The sequence below is a fragment of the Neomonachus schauinslandi genome, chromosome 4, assembly GCF_002201575.2.
Source record: "Neomonachus schauinslandi chromosome 4, ASM220157v2, whole genome shotgun sequence".
NCBI lineage: Eukaryota > Metazoa > Chordata > Mammalia > Carnivora > Phocidae > Neomonachus > Neomonachus schauinslandi.
Genome location: NC_058406.1, coordinates 53,802,482 through 53,820,901, shown reverse-complemented (window position 1 = coordinate 53,820,901; position 18,420 = coordinate 53,802,482). Strand labels below are relative to the sequence as shown.

The 18,420-nt window shown below is 39.2% G+C and overlaps 2 protein-coding genes across 2 annotated transcripts in view; one reads left to right on the top strand and one right to left on the bottom strand.

Moving 5' to 3' along the window:
• The window catches only part of MIER1 (MIER1 transcriptional regulator), a 65,633-nt gene extending 60,618 nt beyond the window's left edge, over positions 1-5,015 (bottom strand). The window contains 2 exon segments of the mRNA XM_044914534.1: positions 3,716-3,816; positions 4,923-5,015. Coding sequence (XP_044770469.1) covers positions 3,716-3,816; positions 4,923-4,989 — 168 coding nt within the window. The 5' untranslated portion in view covers positions 4,990-5,015.
• Positions 5,016-5,106: 91 nt separating this feature from the next.
• The window catches only part of DNAI4 (dynein axonemal intermediate chain 4), an 89,913-nt gene continuing 76,599 nt past the window's right edge, over positions 5,107-18,420 (top strand). Inside the window, exons 1-2 of the mRNA XM_044914046.1 lie at positions 5,107-5,356; positions 17,822-17,999. Coding sequence (XP_044769981.1) covers positions 5,310-5,356; positions 17,822-17,999 — 225 coding nt within the window. The 5' untranslated portion in view covers positions 5,107-5,309. The remainder of the gene's footprint in view (positions 5,357-17,821; positions 18,000-18,420) is intronic.

The following is an 18,420-nucleotide window of genomic DNA, read 5'->3' as shown; positions in this document are numbered from 1 at the left end:
GATGTTGCTGTGATGCAACAACGGCAACAGCGCAAAGTGGCGCGCTTTGAAACTGGCTGTCTCTTGACAAGTATTTCTCTCTCTCTCTCTGTTGATTCCTGACAGGAAATGTAAAATCCCACATCCCCAAATCTTGAGAGGTCAGAGCAGAGATTAAGAAAAGGGACTGTGGATAGGTAGTCTGCCATCCTCACATCTCATTTGCTTTTCCCCCACACACTTCCTGAGATGCCAGGAGCAACATAATTGTGCAACGTTTGAATTTTGCACAACTAGAGAAAATTCCAAAATGCGAAATACTAAAAAGCTGCTCTTTGATGGATCTCTGAATTGACTCCATGGAGGGAAAACCTACTTATTTGCAATGCCTGAAATGCCAGCAATTTGAAAGTTTATTTTAAAATATTGGCCTAGAACTACCAATTGGCCTTGATGCCAATGCTAATGACTGCAAAATAACAAACATGTTTCCCTTCCATTACTAAGGTAGATACTGGCTATTGCAAAGGTGATACTGAAACATGCAGTAACATACTTTACTAAACCAGTTTAAAAATCTTAATTTCAAAAAGACCGTTTTCCCCCCAAATGTTCAAGGGTTCTTAATGCAATTTCAAAACTGATTACCCAAATCAACCAGTCAAATATAAAAAGTAATTCCTTCCAAATAATGTAATGCCGGCACTACAAAATACTGCGTAAATGTGCACATATACAATTTTTCTTTAATACTTAACTTACAATGCAATATGGGCTGTTTTCTTAAATTATTTGTATTCCCTTAAAATTCTAGACTCTATTAAGCAGTTTCCTTTTTCCAAAGATTCAACATTAGTTTGAAATTCTTATGTCCAATAATAATTCGTGCATGAATAATTTGTGCATTTATAGGTATATGAAGTAGCTGCTAAGTGAAAGGACATTACCTGGTAATTTGACAGGAAAAGAGTCCACAGACAGTCTGTAAACCAATTAAACATAAACATCTGATGCACATTTTCTACTGAAAGAAAAGCAAGGGAAAGAAGAGAAAGGAAAACTTTAAGGTTCCCAAATCTACAAACAATTTTTACCATTAACTGTACTGTACAGTATTTTCATTTTATTTTTTTAGAATACTTATACTATAAAAGTGTTTTTCAGGATTTCTTGGGGGAGTAAGTATTTTAATATAGGTACATAGAGTTACCCTATTGAATTACCTTAGTCCTTTGGACTCAAAAATCATTTTCTGAGAAGTCAGCTTGTGTTTAGTTTTGACTTTGAGGCGCTTGATGGAAAACAGCTGAAGGCAAAGAACAATTGATGTGCATAGACCTGGGGTGGGTAAAGACAGAATAAGGGGCCTAGAGGTAGAAACTCAGGCTTCATAATACCGTGGGGATAAAGGAGGATTCTCCATTTAACTACCAAAGCTAATACCTGAAATTTAGCTAGTTCACAAAAAGAAAATTAAAAAGCGTTGTGAAAATGCAAGGTACAGGAATAACTTGCTTGCTTAAACCCATTTACTCTTTGATTCTTCAGTTAAACCTCAACCCAAAATCCCAATTGTGATTAAAAAGCTGGGGATCGTGGTCCCTTAAGCTACTGAATGAATTCTGAAATTGTCAGGAAAATAAAATCTGGGACATACTTGAATGTGTCTCCCTCTTATTGATAAATGACTTTTAAGTTTATTAATATTGTGTATCATTTTTACTAATTTTAAGTGGCAATATCATTTGGGGGAAAAATTCCCTCTACATTTTTTCCTCCCTTTTTTAATAAATGTGGGCTCATTGCTTTTTTTTAGGTTCAGATATTCTGAAAATAAAGAGAAATAGCTCCAATATTGTAAGTCATTAGTAACACATTACTAATGAATTCAGTATGGTTTTATTCCCATTTTATTCTCATGATATACTTGTCTTTCAAAATTTTAGAAGCCACCTTAAGGAAAGCAGTCTTTCTCAGAAACTCTTGCTTACCTGTTCAGTATCAAATATGTAAAAAATTAACTATTCATTAGCCACAGAATCTTAGTGTTAGATGGGACCTTAGAGGTCTTTTAGTCAATTTCTACCCTGTCTAGATAGGAATCCCTCATTATGTGTCCCCACTACCAGGCTTTTCCGCCTATCCTAAAACACCTCCAATGACTTACTGTCTGATGAAGAGGCTGCTCTTTTCAGAAAAAGCTGTATGTTTGGAACATTCTCCTTTTTATTAAACCGGAATCTATCTCCTTGTTACTTCCATCCATTTCCCTGAGTTTTTCAGCACTTTGGATTAATTCAACAGATGTCTTCTTTGTATTTAAGTGCAAACAATCATTATTTATACTTGGGTTAACAAAATATAAATCTTTAATGCCTACTGATACTAGAAGACCTAAAAACAAGACATGACAGAGTTAAAGGTATGAGAAAATTCACCAATACCTATAAGCTGTTTAAAATCATTAGTTTATAGTATTTATTAATGTGATCTCCAAAATGGTATTGTTAGAATTGTATAGTAAAATATTTAAAGTTAAACTAAAAAGTGTAATTTCAATTTTATGTGAGGTTTGTGGCTAATGTCCCAAAACAAAAAAATCACTATACAAAGCCTGAATAAATGCCTCTTGAGCTCCCATTCCCCACCTAAATGCTTCCTTATTTTCAGGCAAACTAACATTAACTTTCACCACATTTAAGCTTCTCAAAACTGCTGTTATATTGGGAAATTATTTTTAAGCAATTTACTAAATACTCCATTAAAAAGTTATTAAACATTTTTATAGAGGCTATAATAAACATACACACACACACACACACCTCCGTTATTTTGCTTTTAAGAAAAGCATTTTAAGGTCACAATTTTACTTCAACCAGTACCTTAAACTAACCAATAAATAAAAGTCTTTGGTAATTTACATATACCTAAGAAATATAACCTTTTATTCAGTACCAATACCTGACTCAAATGTAAGTACTATATACCTATACTACATAAACAAAATGTTATGCAGTTCAGGAACCTCTCAAAATGCTCCAAGAAAATATTTTAACAATTTAGACTCTAGGGCTGTTTGAATGAAACAGATTAATGCAGCACATTCGAAACCCTAAAAACAAATTCTCTACCTAGCTATTTTCAGAGTCCATGAGTCCCTTTTGAGATTATTTGGTAAATTATTTACTAAAATTTTTATTTGGAAGTGTCAACCTACACATGATGTGCAGGTAAAAATTGATGAATATCTACTAATTTGGTTGAAAATACCTAAATACCAAAAAACTTAAAAAGGATGTTTTTGATAAACTGAGAGTTTACCTTTACTTTAGTAGGCAGAATGCAGGTTACAAAGCAGTAATGCATTACATTCGGAAGCCCCACATCTATGCAAGAATCAGCATCATCTTTTTGTTAGTTTGGTTTTTATTATTAATGCCACCCCAAAACACTTACACAGCCTTTTGGTTCTTCAAAAAACAGTTTGGTTTTTTTCATAATTTTTACATAAAGAGTTTTATCGAGTGGCCCCATTTTATCAGATTATAACAAACTGTTATTTTTATAGTCCTAATACTGTTGACAGGTTATTTTTATCTCACCCAAACTCTGTACATTATTGGCCCATCATCAGTTCTCAAACACTGGAATATACAGAAAGAGTAATGTAATATTTATATTACTTGAGGGAGTTTGCATTTTCCCTCCCTTAATCTCCAAGTGTGCCCCTGCCTACCAGCATCACATCCGTCTTGTCTGCATTGAACCTCAACCAGTTGGTTCTTAACCACGTCCGAAACTCAGCCAGGCACTGGGAGAATCGAGCCACCACACCATCTGGATCAAAGGAAAGAAAGCCTCAGTAGTTACGAGACCAGAGATGATGATACCACAAGCTCACCATGTCTCTAATTCTCAGCCTGTCTCTAATTTTAAAAAAGATGGCCAGAAATTAGGACAAGGATCCCATGACAATTTTATGAAAACATTAATGAGCCTTGAGACATGCAATTTGAAACCAATGGTAAAGTAATAAAAACGACCCAATACATAGGTCGCCTCATTCCATCCATGATTGAAGAGTCAACTCCACGTCATCTGGGCTAAGCGGCCTCAGTAGACGGGCCAGTCTTGTAACTGCATAAGCTTTTCTGCAAAATTAAGAGTTATAGCGTTGGAGGAAGCTTTAGGACTAACAGGGGCCCGGAGAAGGGTAGTGACTCGCCCAAGGTCACATAGCAAACAGGGACCAGAGATGGGCTCCAAGCCAGAGATCTTTCCACGAAAAGCTGCAAGAACAAGGCCATTTCAAGGAGGGGGAGGCATCTGTCCCCAGGGATCTTCCCACGGACCGGGAGGACCTCGTTCCTTCATATTAATGCCCTCTTCCAGTCTCTCATCCCTCCCTCACTCCCTCCGAAAAGGGCCGGCTCGCCCAGGACCCCGCTCACCACGGGGACTGCGGTGCGAGCAGGAGCCTCCCGAGGGCTGGGACCGAACCCGGATCTACAGGGAAAAAGAGGCGGAGCCACAGGGGGATGGTCAGCTTAGCCCCACCCCGACCGGATTCGGGGGCCGAAAGGAGAAAGGTGCGGAAGCGAACCGGGCGAGACGAACTCACACCGCAGCGGATTCCCGGCGCGCCGCGACGCCAGGGAAGAGCCGCGCCGCCGCCACAGCCAAAGCAAAAGACCGGGCTGGGAGAGGGTGCGCGGTGGAGGACAGCTGCGCATGCGCCTTGGGGGGGTGGCCGGCGCTCTCCGGGAGGGGGAAGCGGGCCGGGCGCGTTCTCTTGCAGCCCCTCCCCGGAAGTTAAGGGTCTTCCGGGCGGTGCTCTACCGTGGGGGAGGGGAAAGAGAGAGAGGGGACCGAGGACACTTTAGGAGCCCTTCATCCCAATCAGGACTAGGAGAGGAGAGATGGTTTATGGAGGCTGCACTTACAGCCGCTGCCGCTGCTGCCGCCGCCACCTTCACTGCTGCCGCCACCGCCTGAAGAAGCCCCATCCATCCGCCTGCAGCCGGGGAGACTCAGAACCTGGGAGGGGCCTGGGGCCCTGGCCGCCCGCCTCCTTTTTCTAGTCGTCGTCCGGAGCTTCCTTTTGCTCCACCAACCCTCTGCCCTCCCCTCCGCCTCCGCCCTCCTCCTCGGTCTCCAGCCGCCAGCCAACCGCGCGGCCGCTTGTTGAGCCCGGGCTCCTCCGTCTCCATGACGCCCGGCAAACATTCCCGAGCCTCAGCCGGAGCCGCTAACGCCTGGGGTTGGGGTACAGGGACGCCAGAAGCAGCTAGGGAAGGGGGTGGCCGACCACTCCACAGCCTGTCGCCACCATGCCCATCTCTCCAGTAAACAGCCGCAAGCAGCAGAACCTCTGGTTGTAAGTTCCGGCGCTAAAACCTTAGTCCATCCTCCTGGGTCCCGGAGGAAGCTCTTTTAGATCCTGTCTCTCTCTGCGTCTGGGTTCAGCCAGCCCTCGAAGCTCTCATGCGGCAGTGTCCCCTAACTTGGCCTAGTACAGGCTTTTTCAACCCCCAAACTGCTGTGTTTGCTCTACGGGAAAAGATCGGCTTTGTTTAGAGCCGCTCTTCCTCCTTAACACTCGAGTTGTTTTTCCGGTCAGCCGCGTCATGCTTGTTGCCCCTTCAGTCCTCAGGTTCAGTGAGCCACCAGACTGAACTTGGCTATGCTCTGTAATCGAAGTTTATTCTGCCTCCTCATGCCATCGTGCCTTAAAACCCATTACTGCTCGCGACGTTCTGCCGTTTCTGCAACACTTGAACGAGAGGCTGGAGAAGAGCACACAGCTCTGTGGACTTGTTTTGCTTATAACAAATGGTCTCTTAGTAATGCCCAGCAATTGCACTAAAGATTCCTCATTAATCCACTCTCCCACACTTCCAGACCACTTTTGTTCTCTCTTCTCAGACCTTCAACATCTCTCCTCCAATCTCCAGCTGAGCTAATCTTTCTTTAACAGAACTTGTTGAAAGTTCTTGGGAGAGAACCATACATTCTTTCTTGAATATGGTTCTCAGCGTCTTTTTTCCATTCTACCACTCCACCAAAATAGTTTTTGTGAAGGTCAGCAATAGGCGTCCATCGAAATGCAATGGCCATTTCTCAGTTTCTTCTTAACCCTTCTACTTCTCGAATTTTGAATCACTTCATTTGGTTTCTGGGACACCACTCCTCCCTAGTTCTCTCCTTGTTTTATGGCTACTTCTTTTCAAAATAGTTTGCTGGTACTTTTTCTTCTTTCCCATATCTAAATATTGGAGTGTTGCTGGGGTCAGTCTTTAAACGCCTTTTCTTCACTATTGTCTTATGCCTTTAAAAATCACCTATACGCTTATGATTCACAAGTTTATATCTCTAGCCAGCACCTCTTCCAAAAACCAGACTTTAATAAAATCAACATCTGCACTTAGAAGTTAATAGGCATCTCAAAATTCATATGCAAAACTAAACTAATTTCTCCCTCTTATCTACTCTGCAGTCTTTGCCATTTCAGTAAATGACAATTTCTGCTCTTCCAGTTACCCAGTAAAAAAAAACCTTGTTGTTTCCCTTGACTTCTCTAATGCCCCACTCCATCAGCAGATTCTGTCATTTCTACCTGCAAAATAAATCGAAACTACCGCTCTAATAGAAGTCCCTGTAACATTACAGTAACCACCTAGATGGTCTTACTAACACCCTACACATGGTAGTCACTGTGCTCTTCTCAGAACCCTCCAGTTTTTCCCATTTCACTCAGACTAAAATTTCACATCATTACAGAGTCCCACAGGATCTCACCTTGGACTCTTCCCTTTGGCTCATTGTTCCACAACAACATCAGGCACATTATTTTCCCACTCTAAGGCTTACACATTTGCAGGGGTTTTGGGGGTTTTTTTTTGTTTTTTTTTTTTTTGGTTTGTATTTGCTGTTCTTTGGAATATGGCACCCCCAGATAGTGTCATGACTCACTTATTTCCTTTAGATGTCATCTTATCAAAAAGTCCTTCTCTAACCACCCCTCATAAAATAATACTTTTTTTTTTTTTTAAAGATTTTATTTATTTATTCATGAGAGAGAGAGAGAGAGAGGGAGAGGCAGAGGGAGAAGCAGGCTCCCGGCGGAGCAGGGAGCCCGACGCGGGACTCGATCCCAGGACCCTGGGATCATGACCTGAGCTGAAGGCAGACGCTTAACCGACTGAGCCACCCAGGCGTCCCATAAAATAATACTTCTAATTCCCAGCACTTCCAGTTCCTCAACCTTGGTTTCAGCTTATCCATAAAACTTATCCCTACCCGATGTATAATATACATGTTCATCAGTGCATCTTCACCCAAACTATGGTATTCCATGGGGCAGACATTTTTGTTTTGTTCACTCTTATTGCCTTGAATGAAGAAGGCACTCAATATTTGCTGACTGAACGAATGAATAATGTACTTCAGTGATATTGGTTACTGTGCATCCTGTCTGGATTTTGTTTTTACTTGTAGGTATGGAAATCTCAAAGTAAAATTAAGTTGAATTCCTGAATTCTCTTGGGAATTTCTTAAATAATGACAAATTCCTAAGAGATTACCTATTGAGGAAAGAATCAGGTGGGAGATGGGAGGTAGTATAACCTTCACATTTTGAGATAGCCATGTTATCCAGTTAAAGCAAAATTTCACAGACTTCAACGTTTACAACCATTGATTTGACCTAATATGTTATTTCTCATCTTCCTCCTTTTAAGACTTAATGCTGATCTCAGAAAGGATCCCATAAAACATGTGTTTATCAATTTTCCACTTTCTCTAATTTTTCCTGTATTAGCTCTTTCCCACTAGCTTAACAATCTCCCGTTGTGGTAAAAACCACCACTCTTTCTTCAATGCGTTGATCCCACTTCTCTGCCCAGTTCCTCTATTCTACTTATTTTTTTTTTTTTTTAAAGATTTTATTTATTTATTTGAGAGAGAGAGAATGAGAGAGAGCACATGAGAGGGGTTAGGGTCAGAGGGAGAAGCAGACTCCCTGCCGAGCAGGGAGCCCGATGCGGGGCTCGATCCCGGGACTCCAGGATCATGACCTGAGCCGAAGGCAGTCGCTTAACCGACTGAGCCACCCAGGTGCCCCTCTATTCTACTTATTTACATGTTCATTCATTTCCTTTTGATTCTTCCTTAGAGTTTTCATGTTATCTATCCACTTTTTTCCATTAGAGTCCTTACCATACTTACCTTAGTCATAATTATTTTATTTCCCAATCTTGACAATTTCAAAATTTCTGCCATATCTTAGTCTGCTCTAATGCTTGCTTTGTTTCTTCAGACTTGTTTTTTGCCCGTTGATATGCTTTGTAATTTTCTGTTGAAAGCTGAACATGTTGCATCAGGTAATATGAATTGAGGTAAATAAGCCCTTAGTGTGAGGTTTTGTGTTTATCTGGCTAGGAATTAGGCTGTGTTTGCTGTAGCAGTAGGTTTATGAGGCTTCAATTTCCTCTAGTGTCCTTGTTTTTGTCTCTTTTTTTAGGTTCCCCTAGAGACTCCGTCATGGAGTCTGAGCTTTGTAGTTCTTCCCATTTCAATCCCCTGTTATTTTACTGGAGACCTGGTGGTGTGGTGGTAAGATGTTGGTAGGAGAAGTGTTCCATAATCCTGTAATTAGGTCTTAGTCTTTTAGTGGAGCTTTGACCCTGGGTTGTGACCTTCATAAGTGTTTCTCAGATTTTTTTCCTTGGGTGAAACAAGAGGTCTAGAGGGACTTGGAGTTGGGTATTTCCCTTCCCACATGTTGATGAGGCTCTGCTAAAATAATTTTCCTTGAGGGTAGACCTTTGTTAAGAAAAGCTGAACATTCTGGGTATATTTTAGAATGGTCTTGCCCTATCCCCCTGCTGGAATTATAAGGGCGTTTTTCTTTGATCTTCTTCCCGAGAGCCTGATGGGTGTCATAGTAGGCCTCTATGAGGCTGGGGCCTGGGAGTTTTTTGGTTTTTGTTTTTAAAGATTTTATTTATTTATTTGACAGAGAGAGAGAGAGCGAGAGCAGGAACACAAGCAGGGGGAGTGGGAGAGGGAGAAGCAAGCTTCCCGCTGAGCAGGGAGCCTGATATGGGGCTCTATCCCAGGACCCTGGGATCATGACCTGAGCTGAAGGCAGAGGCTTAACGACTGAGCCACCCAGGCGCCCCGGGCCCTGGGAGTTTTTATCTTTCAAATTAGTTTACACTCAGTCTCCTGCAATTAGTCAATTACCCTTTAAGGTTTCCTACCATTCCCTGGCCCCAGTTGGAGTGTCTGTACCCAGTAAGTTGTGATTTCTCCTGCTTGTCTGTTTTCTCCTGCTTGTCCAGCTTTCTGGCCAGTGGTTTGTCTATAAACTGATCTGATGGATCTAAAAAGACGTGTTGATTTTCAGTTTGCTAAGCCTTTTTCTTGTGATAAAAATAACATTAGTGACTTTTGTGGTCTTTACATGTTGGACCAGAAACGTCTGTGTTCACTCTTTAACCCTTGCAGTCTGTTGTCTCTATTTCTGTACAGAAACTATTCAAAGGTCAATAATGAGTGACCAAAAGGTTTCAAAAGTCACACGTCAAAAGTCAATGCCTATTTTCTGATTTCTTTTACCATCTCCAGTTTCTTCCTTTAGCTCTGTTACCTTCTCTTTGTGCCTTTAGGTTTTTATTTGGGGACTCTGTTCATTTATTATCATCTCCATGCAAAAATTCTCAAATCTGAATCTCTAGCTCTTACTTCTGTTCCTTGAAATTTACTTTACTCTTGCATTTTCAACTGCCACCAGACAGCTCCACCAAGATATCACTGATACCTAACATGACGTGTCTACAGTTTAACTTCTTACTTCTAACTTTACTTAGAAGTAAGGACTAATTTAATCATCACCTTAACTCTACAAGATACATACTATTATTAACTTTAATGTACAAACAGACTCATAGCCTGTGAATTATTGGACGAGTTTGAGCATTTAAATTGACTTTTGAGTTTAAGCTTTCTTACTTGTAAAATATGACTATTAAGTATCTTACAAGTTATTTTAAGAATTGAATTAGAAAATATAGGTGGAAGTTCTTTGAAATTTAAAGTTTAAGTGGCATTGTTATGTAAGTCCTATCAGTTCTGTGTCTGCTATCTTTTAAGGGTACTTGAGACATGTTTTATAGACATGGAAATGACTGTTATGAGGGGAGAAGCTTTTTTAAATACTCATGGATCCATAGGAACAGGAGGCATGGCATGCCACACTACACAGGAGGCCAACTGGGAAAGCAGAAGGGCCAGTCAGGAGGTAGAACAAGCTGGAGGAAAACATGGGCAAGCACCTTTATTGTGGTTTCCGTGGGAGGAACAGACAAAGCAGAATAAGCAGGTTTAGAATTGGCTCATTTGGATAATTTCAAAAGGCTCTGGTCGTAGGGACTATCTCTAGTTGTCTGGTTCCTGTTCCAAGGGTGATTAGGGCAGGTGGATAGTGGCCCAGAAAGTGAGATCTCTGAGAGAGCCCAATAAAAGGAGTTGGTTAAGGGTTTAGGCTCTGGATTGGTTGGTTTGCATACGAAAGTGCTGGCAGATGAGTCCCTTACTATGTTCAGGAATTGATTAGCCTTGGGAGGGGCAGTCCCTCCAGGGTCAGCAAGTTCTTTGATGTCAAAGCATCAAAATGCAAAAAATAAATAGACATGCTGAACACAGGTGTATTTTGTATTTGTTTTATTTCTACATCTGCCATGCCATGTTAAGCCTTGATTACTTCTCATCTGGGACTATTCCCATAGCATCTAACTAATGGTCTTACTTTTAGTATGTTTCTGCATACAGCTAAATTTTTCTGAAGCATAGTTCAGGTCACTTTACTCTTTTGCAGCAAATAAAATTTTGTACTTCCATTATAATCATGTACATGTTTTAGCTCTTTTATCAGACTATAAGCTCCTTAGGGCTCATATCTGATTCATATTGTATCCCTGCCAGTGTATAGCACAGGGCCTTATGTACAGGAAGTGTTTTATAAATAACTCGAATGAATGGAAGAAATTTATTTGGTTTACATTGGAATTACCATCTTCCCACTAAAATAAGGGACTAATACAGAAACTTTCACAAGCCACACCTACTTTTCCTCTTGTGATTATTTATTTCATAGTGAGATTTCTGTACATATAGCATGTTTTTAATGTCATTTGCCCCTATTTTCATGGAAGTGATTATCAGGAGTTCTTTCTATAGATACCAATTGAATGCCTTATATTTTTCAGTTATTGCCCTAGATAATGAAGATACAGGAGTCAAAACAAATTAGGTCCCTGCTTTGGAAAACTCAGTAATGTACATACACCTCTACATGACCACTTGTATGATGACTCTGTTTTCAGGTGTAGTGGTTTTCAAAGTGGTTACCTCCTGAAATCTCAAACCTTCTCTAATTTTCCTCTTTTGAAAACATATATTTTCTAATACAGTTAGAGATGTACCATAAAGTTCTCACATAATTGGCTACAGGCATGTCTTTCAATTTCTTTCAAAAAATGGTCTGTATTTTCGGATTTCCTACTCTGTCAGACAGAGTGCTAAGAGCTAGAGCTGTAACTGTGAGCATGATAAACATGGTTCCTTCCCATAAAACTTACAGTGCGAAGATGTGGGAGAGTTCACTGATAATGCTCTCTCATGAGATCCCAGTAACTACCTAATCGATAAATGTAACATCATTCACTAATTCATTTCTAATTGGGTCCTATAGAGAGTAAAAAAGGAAGAACTGGTTTATGAGTAAATGTGATATTTCATTATGTATCTATTCAGTTTGAGATGTCTTATAGACATTTAGCTGGAGCCACCCAGTAGGCTGGTAAACACCTGAATATGAAGATTGCATGTTTTGAGTTAGATATAATGATTTAGGGATTATTTATTCAACAAATATTCATTAAGCAGCTACTGTGTGTTTAGTACTATTGTAGGCATTAGGGATACAGCAGGGAACAAAACAGCCCCAAATCCTTACCCTCATGAAACTTAAATTCTAAGTGGGGGAGAGACAACTAATTCATAAGATATTTAAGTAAAAGATGCATTATGTTTGTTAGTAAATCCTAACGAGAAAAATAAAGCAAGGGCTTATGAAATATTTGAGAGGAGTGTTTGACATTTTTAGATAGGGGAGTCAGGGAAGGTTACACTAAGAAGGTGGTTTTATGTAAAGACCTGAAGAAAGGATGCTAAACATGTACATTTATTGGGAAGAGCATTTCAGGCAAAGGGGACAGCAAGGGCAAAGGCTACGATAGGAAAATACACCTGGCAATATCAAGGATGCCAATGTGACAAGAGCAAAGTATACAAGGGAAAGAGTATTGAACATGAAGTCAGAGATCTAACAATGCATGTAGAACTTTTTAGGTCATAGTAAAGACTTAGACTTCTACTATGAATGAGATGGTAAACAAATGGAGGATTTTAAGCAGAGTAGTGATATGATCTAACTTGTGTTTTAGAGGATCACTCTTGGCTGCCATGTGGAGAATAGATTTCAGGGGATCGAGGTTAAGCAAGAAGAGTTAGAAGGCTGCTGCAGCAATCCAAGAGAGATAGGATAGTTATTTGTACGAGGATGGTGGCAACAAGGTTGATAACAAAATGGTTGGATTCAGGATATATTTTGAAGTTTTCTCACCTGAGCAACTGAAAGAATAGCATTACTTTTAACAAAAATGGGGGAAGACTGCTAGAAGAGTAGGTTTGCTGGACAAGGTAAGGGTGAGATTGTCAGGAGCTCAGTTTTGGACATGCTAATTTTGAGTCAGAGATGTCAAGTAGGCAGGTGGGTATATGGGTCTAGGGTTCAGAGGAAAGGTAGAGATATATATTTGGGAGTCATATAGATGGTATTTAAATCATGCATTGGATGAGTTCACCTAGGCTATGAGTGTAGACAGATATAAGAAGTCCAAGGATGAACATTGCAGAAAAAGTAGGAAGAAAACCAGTGTCGTACAATCTAAGTTAAAAAGAAAAAAGAAGGAGCAGCTGGGTAAATTCTGCTGATAAGTAAGATGAGAACATTGGCAATTAATATTGTAGAGGCAACTGGACCTTGGTAAGAATTCTTTTGGTGGAATGATAAGGGCTAAAACTTGACTGGATCAGGTTCAAGAGAGTATATACAGAGGGAAATTAGAAACAATAAGTACAGACAGTTCTTTCAAAGTAGCTGCTATAGTTAAAGGAAAGATGAATGGATGGTAGCTGGAGAGGTAGACAGAATCAAAAGAAATTCTTTAAGATAGGAGAAATAATAGCATGTTTACTTGCTGAAAGGAATAATGCAGTAGAGCAAGAAAAGCATGAGAGAATTACTAGAGCAGTGTCCTTGAATAGGCAGAAAGGAATTGAATCTAGTACATGAGTAGAGGAACTGACCTAAGCTGGAATCATAAGTAATTCATCCAGAGTAATGAGAGAGAAATAGAGGATGTAGGTATAGATATAATCAGGTGCATAGTTGTGACAGTAGGAATATTTGAAAGTTACTTGATTAGCTCAGTTTTCTCATTTAATCAGCTGAAAATAAAGATGGGAGTAGATGTTGATATTCAAGAAGAGAGAAATATGAAATAGTGACCTTAGAAGGTATGGTAAAAAGTGAACCAAGAAAATACAGTATGATTGCTGGCACATTAAAGACACTTTAAGTTAATGATCCATAATTTAAAATGAGACCTGGCATCATGGTTGGATGTTTTTTCTCCAGCTTCATTTAGCTGTACAGGTTGAATTAAAATATAGCATATTAATAGAAAATTTGAAGTATAGTAGGGTCAACAGATCAGGAGATGATTGCCATTGAAAGAAATAGTCTATTACTCATAGTTACTAAGAGGAGAGGGTAGGCAATGCCACAGGGGGCTACTTAGGGAAGCACTGGGGTCAGTCATCAGGCAGAGGGAAAGGGAGGAACTGTGGGCCTTTCTTTTTCATGGTTTTGGTGGGAAGGTACAGGTGAGGCAAGCAGGCTTAAGATTGGCTCGTGTGAATAATTTCAGTGGGTTCTGGAACATAGGGGCCATCCCTAACTGTCTGGTACCTGGTTATAGGGTGATGAGGGAAGGTATATAGTGGGCCAGAGTGTGAGGGCCTGACAAGGGAGGCAGTTGGGGATAGACTGGTTTGCATTGGGAAATTGTGCCCCTGGTGGGGGGGGGGGGGGCGACAAGGGAGGCAGGAAACCAAGACACAATGACTTGAGCATACCAGTTTGTCCAGAACAAGACATGTTGGGCCTAAACATGCGTGGCAAATGGTAAAGCATCAAGTTTACAGAAGATAGAAATGTGGTTAGTAACAGGTGTAGGCTCAAAGTAAGCAGTAATTGGAATTGATCAAAGTTTTGGTTTTGCCAGCAAGTACAGTGAATTTAAAAAAGAAAAAGTATGATGAGAGTGTAAGTAAGGATTATAATACAGGCATACCTCATTTTATTGTACTTCTCTTCATGGCACTTTGTTGATACTGTGTTTTTTACGAATTGAAGGTTTGTGGCAACCCTGTGTCCAGCTAGTCTAGCGGCACCATTTTTCAAATAGCATTTGCTCACTTTGTGGCTCTGTCACATTTTGGTAATTCTTGCAAGATTTCAAATGTTTTTATTATTATATTTGTTATAGTGAACTGTGATCAGTGATTATGACTCACTGAAAGTTCAGATGATGGGTAGCATTTTTTAGCAATAAAGTGTTTTTTAATTAGGGTATGTACATTGTATTTTTAGACATAATGCTATTGCATATTTAATAGAGTACAGTATAGTGTAAACACAATTTTATATGCACTGGGAAACCAAAACATTCATTTTACTCACTTTATTGTGATATTTGCTTTATTGTGGTAGCCTGAACTGAACTTGCAGTATCTCTGAGATATGCCTAATCAACTATGGATTATATTTATTAACCTTAAGCTCAGGAGAGAAAAGAGTGCATGAGAGGAGTGGGTGAAGCAGTAAAACATGATAGAATCAAGGGTTTGAAGGTGATAACAGAGTTGAAGGGAGTTGAATAGAGCCGTTTGAAATTAGGTATTAAGAGGGTGTAGGGGCGCCTGGGTAGCTCAGTCAGTTAAGCGTCCAACTCTTGATTTCAGCTCAGGTCCTGATCTCAGGGTTGTGAGATAGAGCCCCACATCAGGCTTTGCACTGATTGTGGAGCCTGCTTAAGATTCTCTCTCTCTCCCTCTCCCTTTGCCCCTTCGTCCCTCCCCACCTCCCACTTGCATGGGTTCTCTGTCTCTCTCTCAAAAATAAAATGAGAGAGAGCATAAGCTACCCAAAAAAATTCATTATAAAAAAAAAAAAGAGGGCATATAAGCTGGAAAAATAGGAAGTGACAGTTGACCTTGCTAAGGACAAGGTCAAATGTATGACCATGGGAATAAGTAGCTGACATAGCAAGGAGGACAAGATTATGTATGTGAGAAAGGTTCAAGTTGCTAAGAAGTCATAGTATTAGAAGGATTACCTTCATGGATATTGAAATACTCAGGAATTATGCCAGAAGTAGTATTCGAGAGAGAGAGAGTAATTTAGGATATAAAATCTTCAGGGAATGGGAGAAAGGAGGTGGTGGTGATAATGGCAGACTGCCATAAGGAGGTGAAATACAAGTAGTCATTGAAACCATAGGTTTTGTTACTTTACTCAGGGATACTGTGTGTTGTATGTGTGGAGAGAAAGAGAGAGAACAAACAAATAACTGAGGTTTGAGCCTAAGTGTAATCTTCAAAGGAGGAAACTAATAAAGGAAAAATAGAATGGGAGGACTAGTTTTTTAAGAATAGGAGGGCAAAATGTCAAGGAGAGAGAAAATACAAGTTGAAGGTAATGGTAAAAGAGTGATTCAATTGATGAATTGTGGATTCTGGATTAAATAGAGAAAGAAGAGAAACCTAAAAGGTACTAATAGAAAATGGAAGGGTCAGATGGTTAGAGGTCCCAAAGAGGTTGAAAATAAGAGATGGTGGTGTCACAGGAGAGGGAGGGGTCAACTGTCAGATGCTACAAAGATAAGTACTGAAAAGAGTCCCTTAGATTTGACAAGTTGAAGGACTAGGTGATTTTAATGAAAGTAGTCTCTATGTGGTAGGAGGTAGAACTAGATTGTAGTGAATTATGGGTCAGATAAGAGGAATAAGGAAGTAGTAGTATTGACTAATATTTAAAGAGTTGAGCTATGAAAGGAAGGGTAGATAAAGTAACACATAGAGGAAGGCATAAAGGAAGGATTTTTAAGTTAAGGGGATGACTGGAGCATAATTATATGCTCCAGGGGAAAAGATAGGAAATAATATGTAGCAGATAGGGCATTACTGATGGACAGATGTCCTGAGAAAGTACAACCAACAGGTTTTAGAGCACAGGTAGAAAGATTAGCCTTAGATAGGAATGGCAACTCTTTTATTGAAAGAAGAAAGAACGATAAATTTAGATGAGTTTGTAGGATATAGAAGAAAAATATAATGACAACGGAGAAATAATTTAAGGAGTTTTTACCTGATTGATCTTATTTTCTTAGAGATGTTGAAGATAAAGTCATTTAGACATTGAAGGAGGGAGGAGAGAGTAACATACTTTAAAAGAATATAAATTGGAAATACCACATGAACGAAATTCAATTATTTAAACAATACTTTTTTAGTGACCACAGTATACTGGCTACTGTTGTGGGTTCTAGGAATGTAGCAATTAACAAGACAAAAGTTCTTGCCCTGAAGATGCTTACATTCTAGTAAAGGAGTGGACAACAGGAACAAAGTGTCAAGTCATAATAAATGCTATGAAGAAAAATAACATGTGAAAATGGATTGATGATTGTCATTTAAAAATATTTCATTCTTGTCTGATCTTTTATGGTTTGAAAAGTAAAAGTATCATTTAAAATGTTTTCTTTGGGGGTTTGGGGTGCCTGGCTGGCTCAGTCAGTAGAGCATGCAACTCTTAATCTCAGGGTCATGAGTTCAAGCCCCATGTTAGGTGTGGAGCCTACTTAAAATAAAAATTTAAAAATAATAAAAAGACAAAATGTTTTCTTTGGAAACAGATTTCCTTTTTATAATCTAAAGGAAGATCATCCTTGTTTTATAGAAATCCATAGTACAATCAGAGTACTAGAACAAAGGAATGATAAGGTAGGTTTTTGTGTTTAGGAATTTGCAGAGTATACAAAAGTGAAATCGTATTTTTTTCTCCAGGATGCAAACATTTTGATTTTATCTTCTCTTCTTATTAAAAATTATGTAATTGTTCAGGCAGGAACACAATATTTTTTCCAGGTTTTATTACTCATGCTTCGTTCTGCCTATGGAGCTGTACTGTACACTCACTTATGCTTTACTATGTGCCAGGGACTTCCTAACCATAATATACAAATTAATCCATTTAATCCTCATAATAATCTATGAATAGGGTACTATTTAATATCCCCATCTTACAGATAAGGAAACTAAGACCTAGAGAAATCAGTGCAGACTTTGGATTGGACTGCCTGGCTTCAAATTTCAACTCTAGGAGGAATTTTTCCCTCTTAAGCCTCTGTGATTTTATATAAAATGATATTTATAGCAGCCTCTTAAGGGTTGCAAGAAAAAAGTGACATAATGCATGTAAACATTCTAGAACTCTGTTTACACATGATGAGCTCTCAGGTAGCTATTATTATTTCTTGTTTATATGTTCAGATTGTTTCCATGTTTCTAAATGAAAGTCTGCTTTTTTACTGTTGGTTAATTTTCCTTCAATCATGGATCCTTTGTATTATGTTTTCTTTTCCTGATATAGGAGCGTTGGCCCACAGCCAAAGAAATCTATTAGCTTTACTAACACAGTAAAAGGAGGTCAAACAAAAGGATATGTTGGTGCAAACCAAAGCAGAATGGCTATGTCAAAAACCTTGACGGTTCTACCTGAGATAAAAACAGAAAAAATGAATATCTCTACCCCAAGGACAGTCATACAGGTAATGTTCTTTAGAATTCTGAGTTTATTTGAAAATGGCACCATAAAGAACTTGACTGAAATGTTAAAGGTAGAAAATATACTGCTTTGAAATAACCGACTCACTTCTAATATCGGTATATTGATTTTGTTGGTCTTTACCACATAACATATCTTACAGCACAATATTGCCTGTTGGCTCCTATAATTCATTACTAATCATGAGAACATTAGAGTGGAGTGAGGAAAGGCTACTCATGACCTTAAGAACTAGTTGATTATGGTATTAATAATAGCTAACCTAGCTATAATATAGATAGTAAAGCTAACATCCATTCTTCTTTGCAGTGTACCCTAGAAAATATCAAATAAATTGTCACAAAATTACTTATCTCATTAGAAAACTATGAATTGAATTTTTAAAACTTTTAATCAAAGTATAA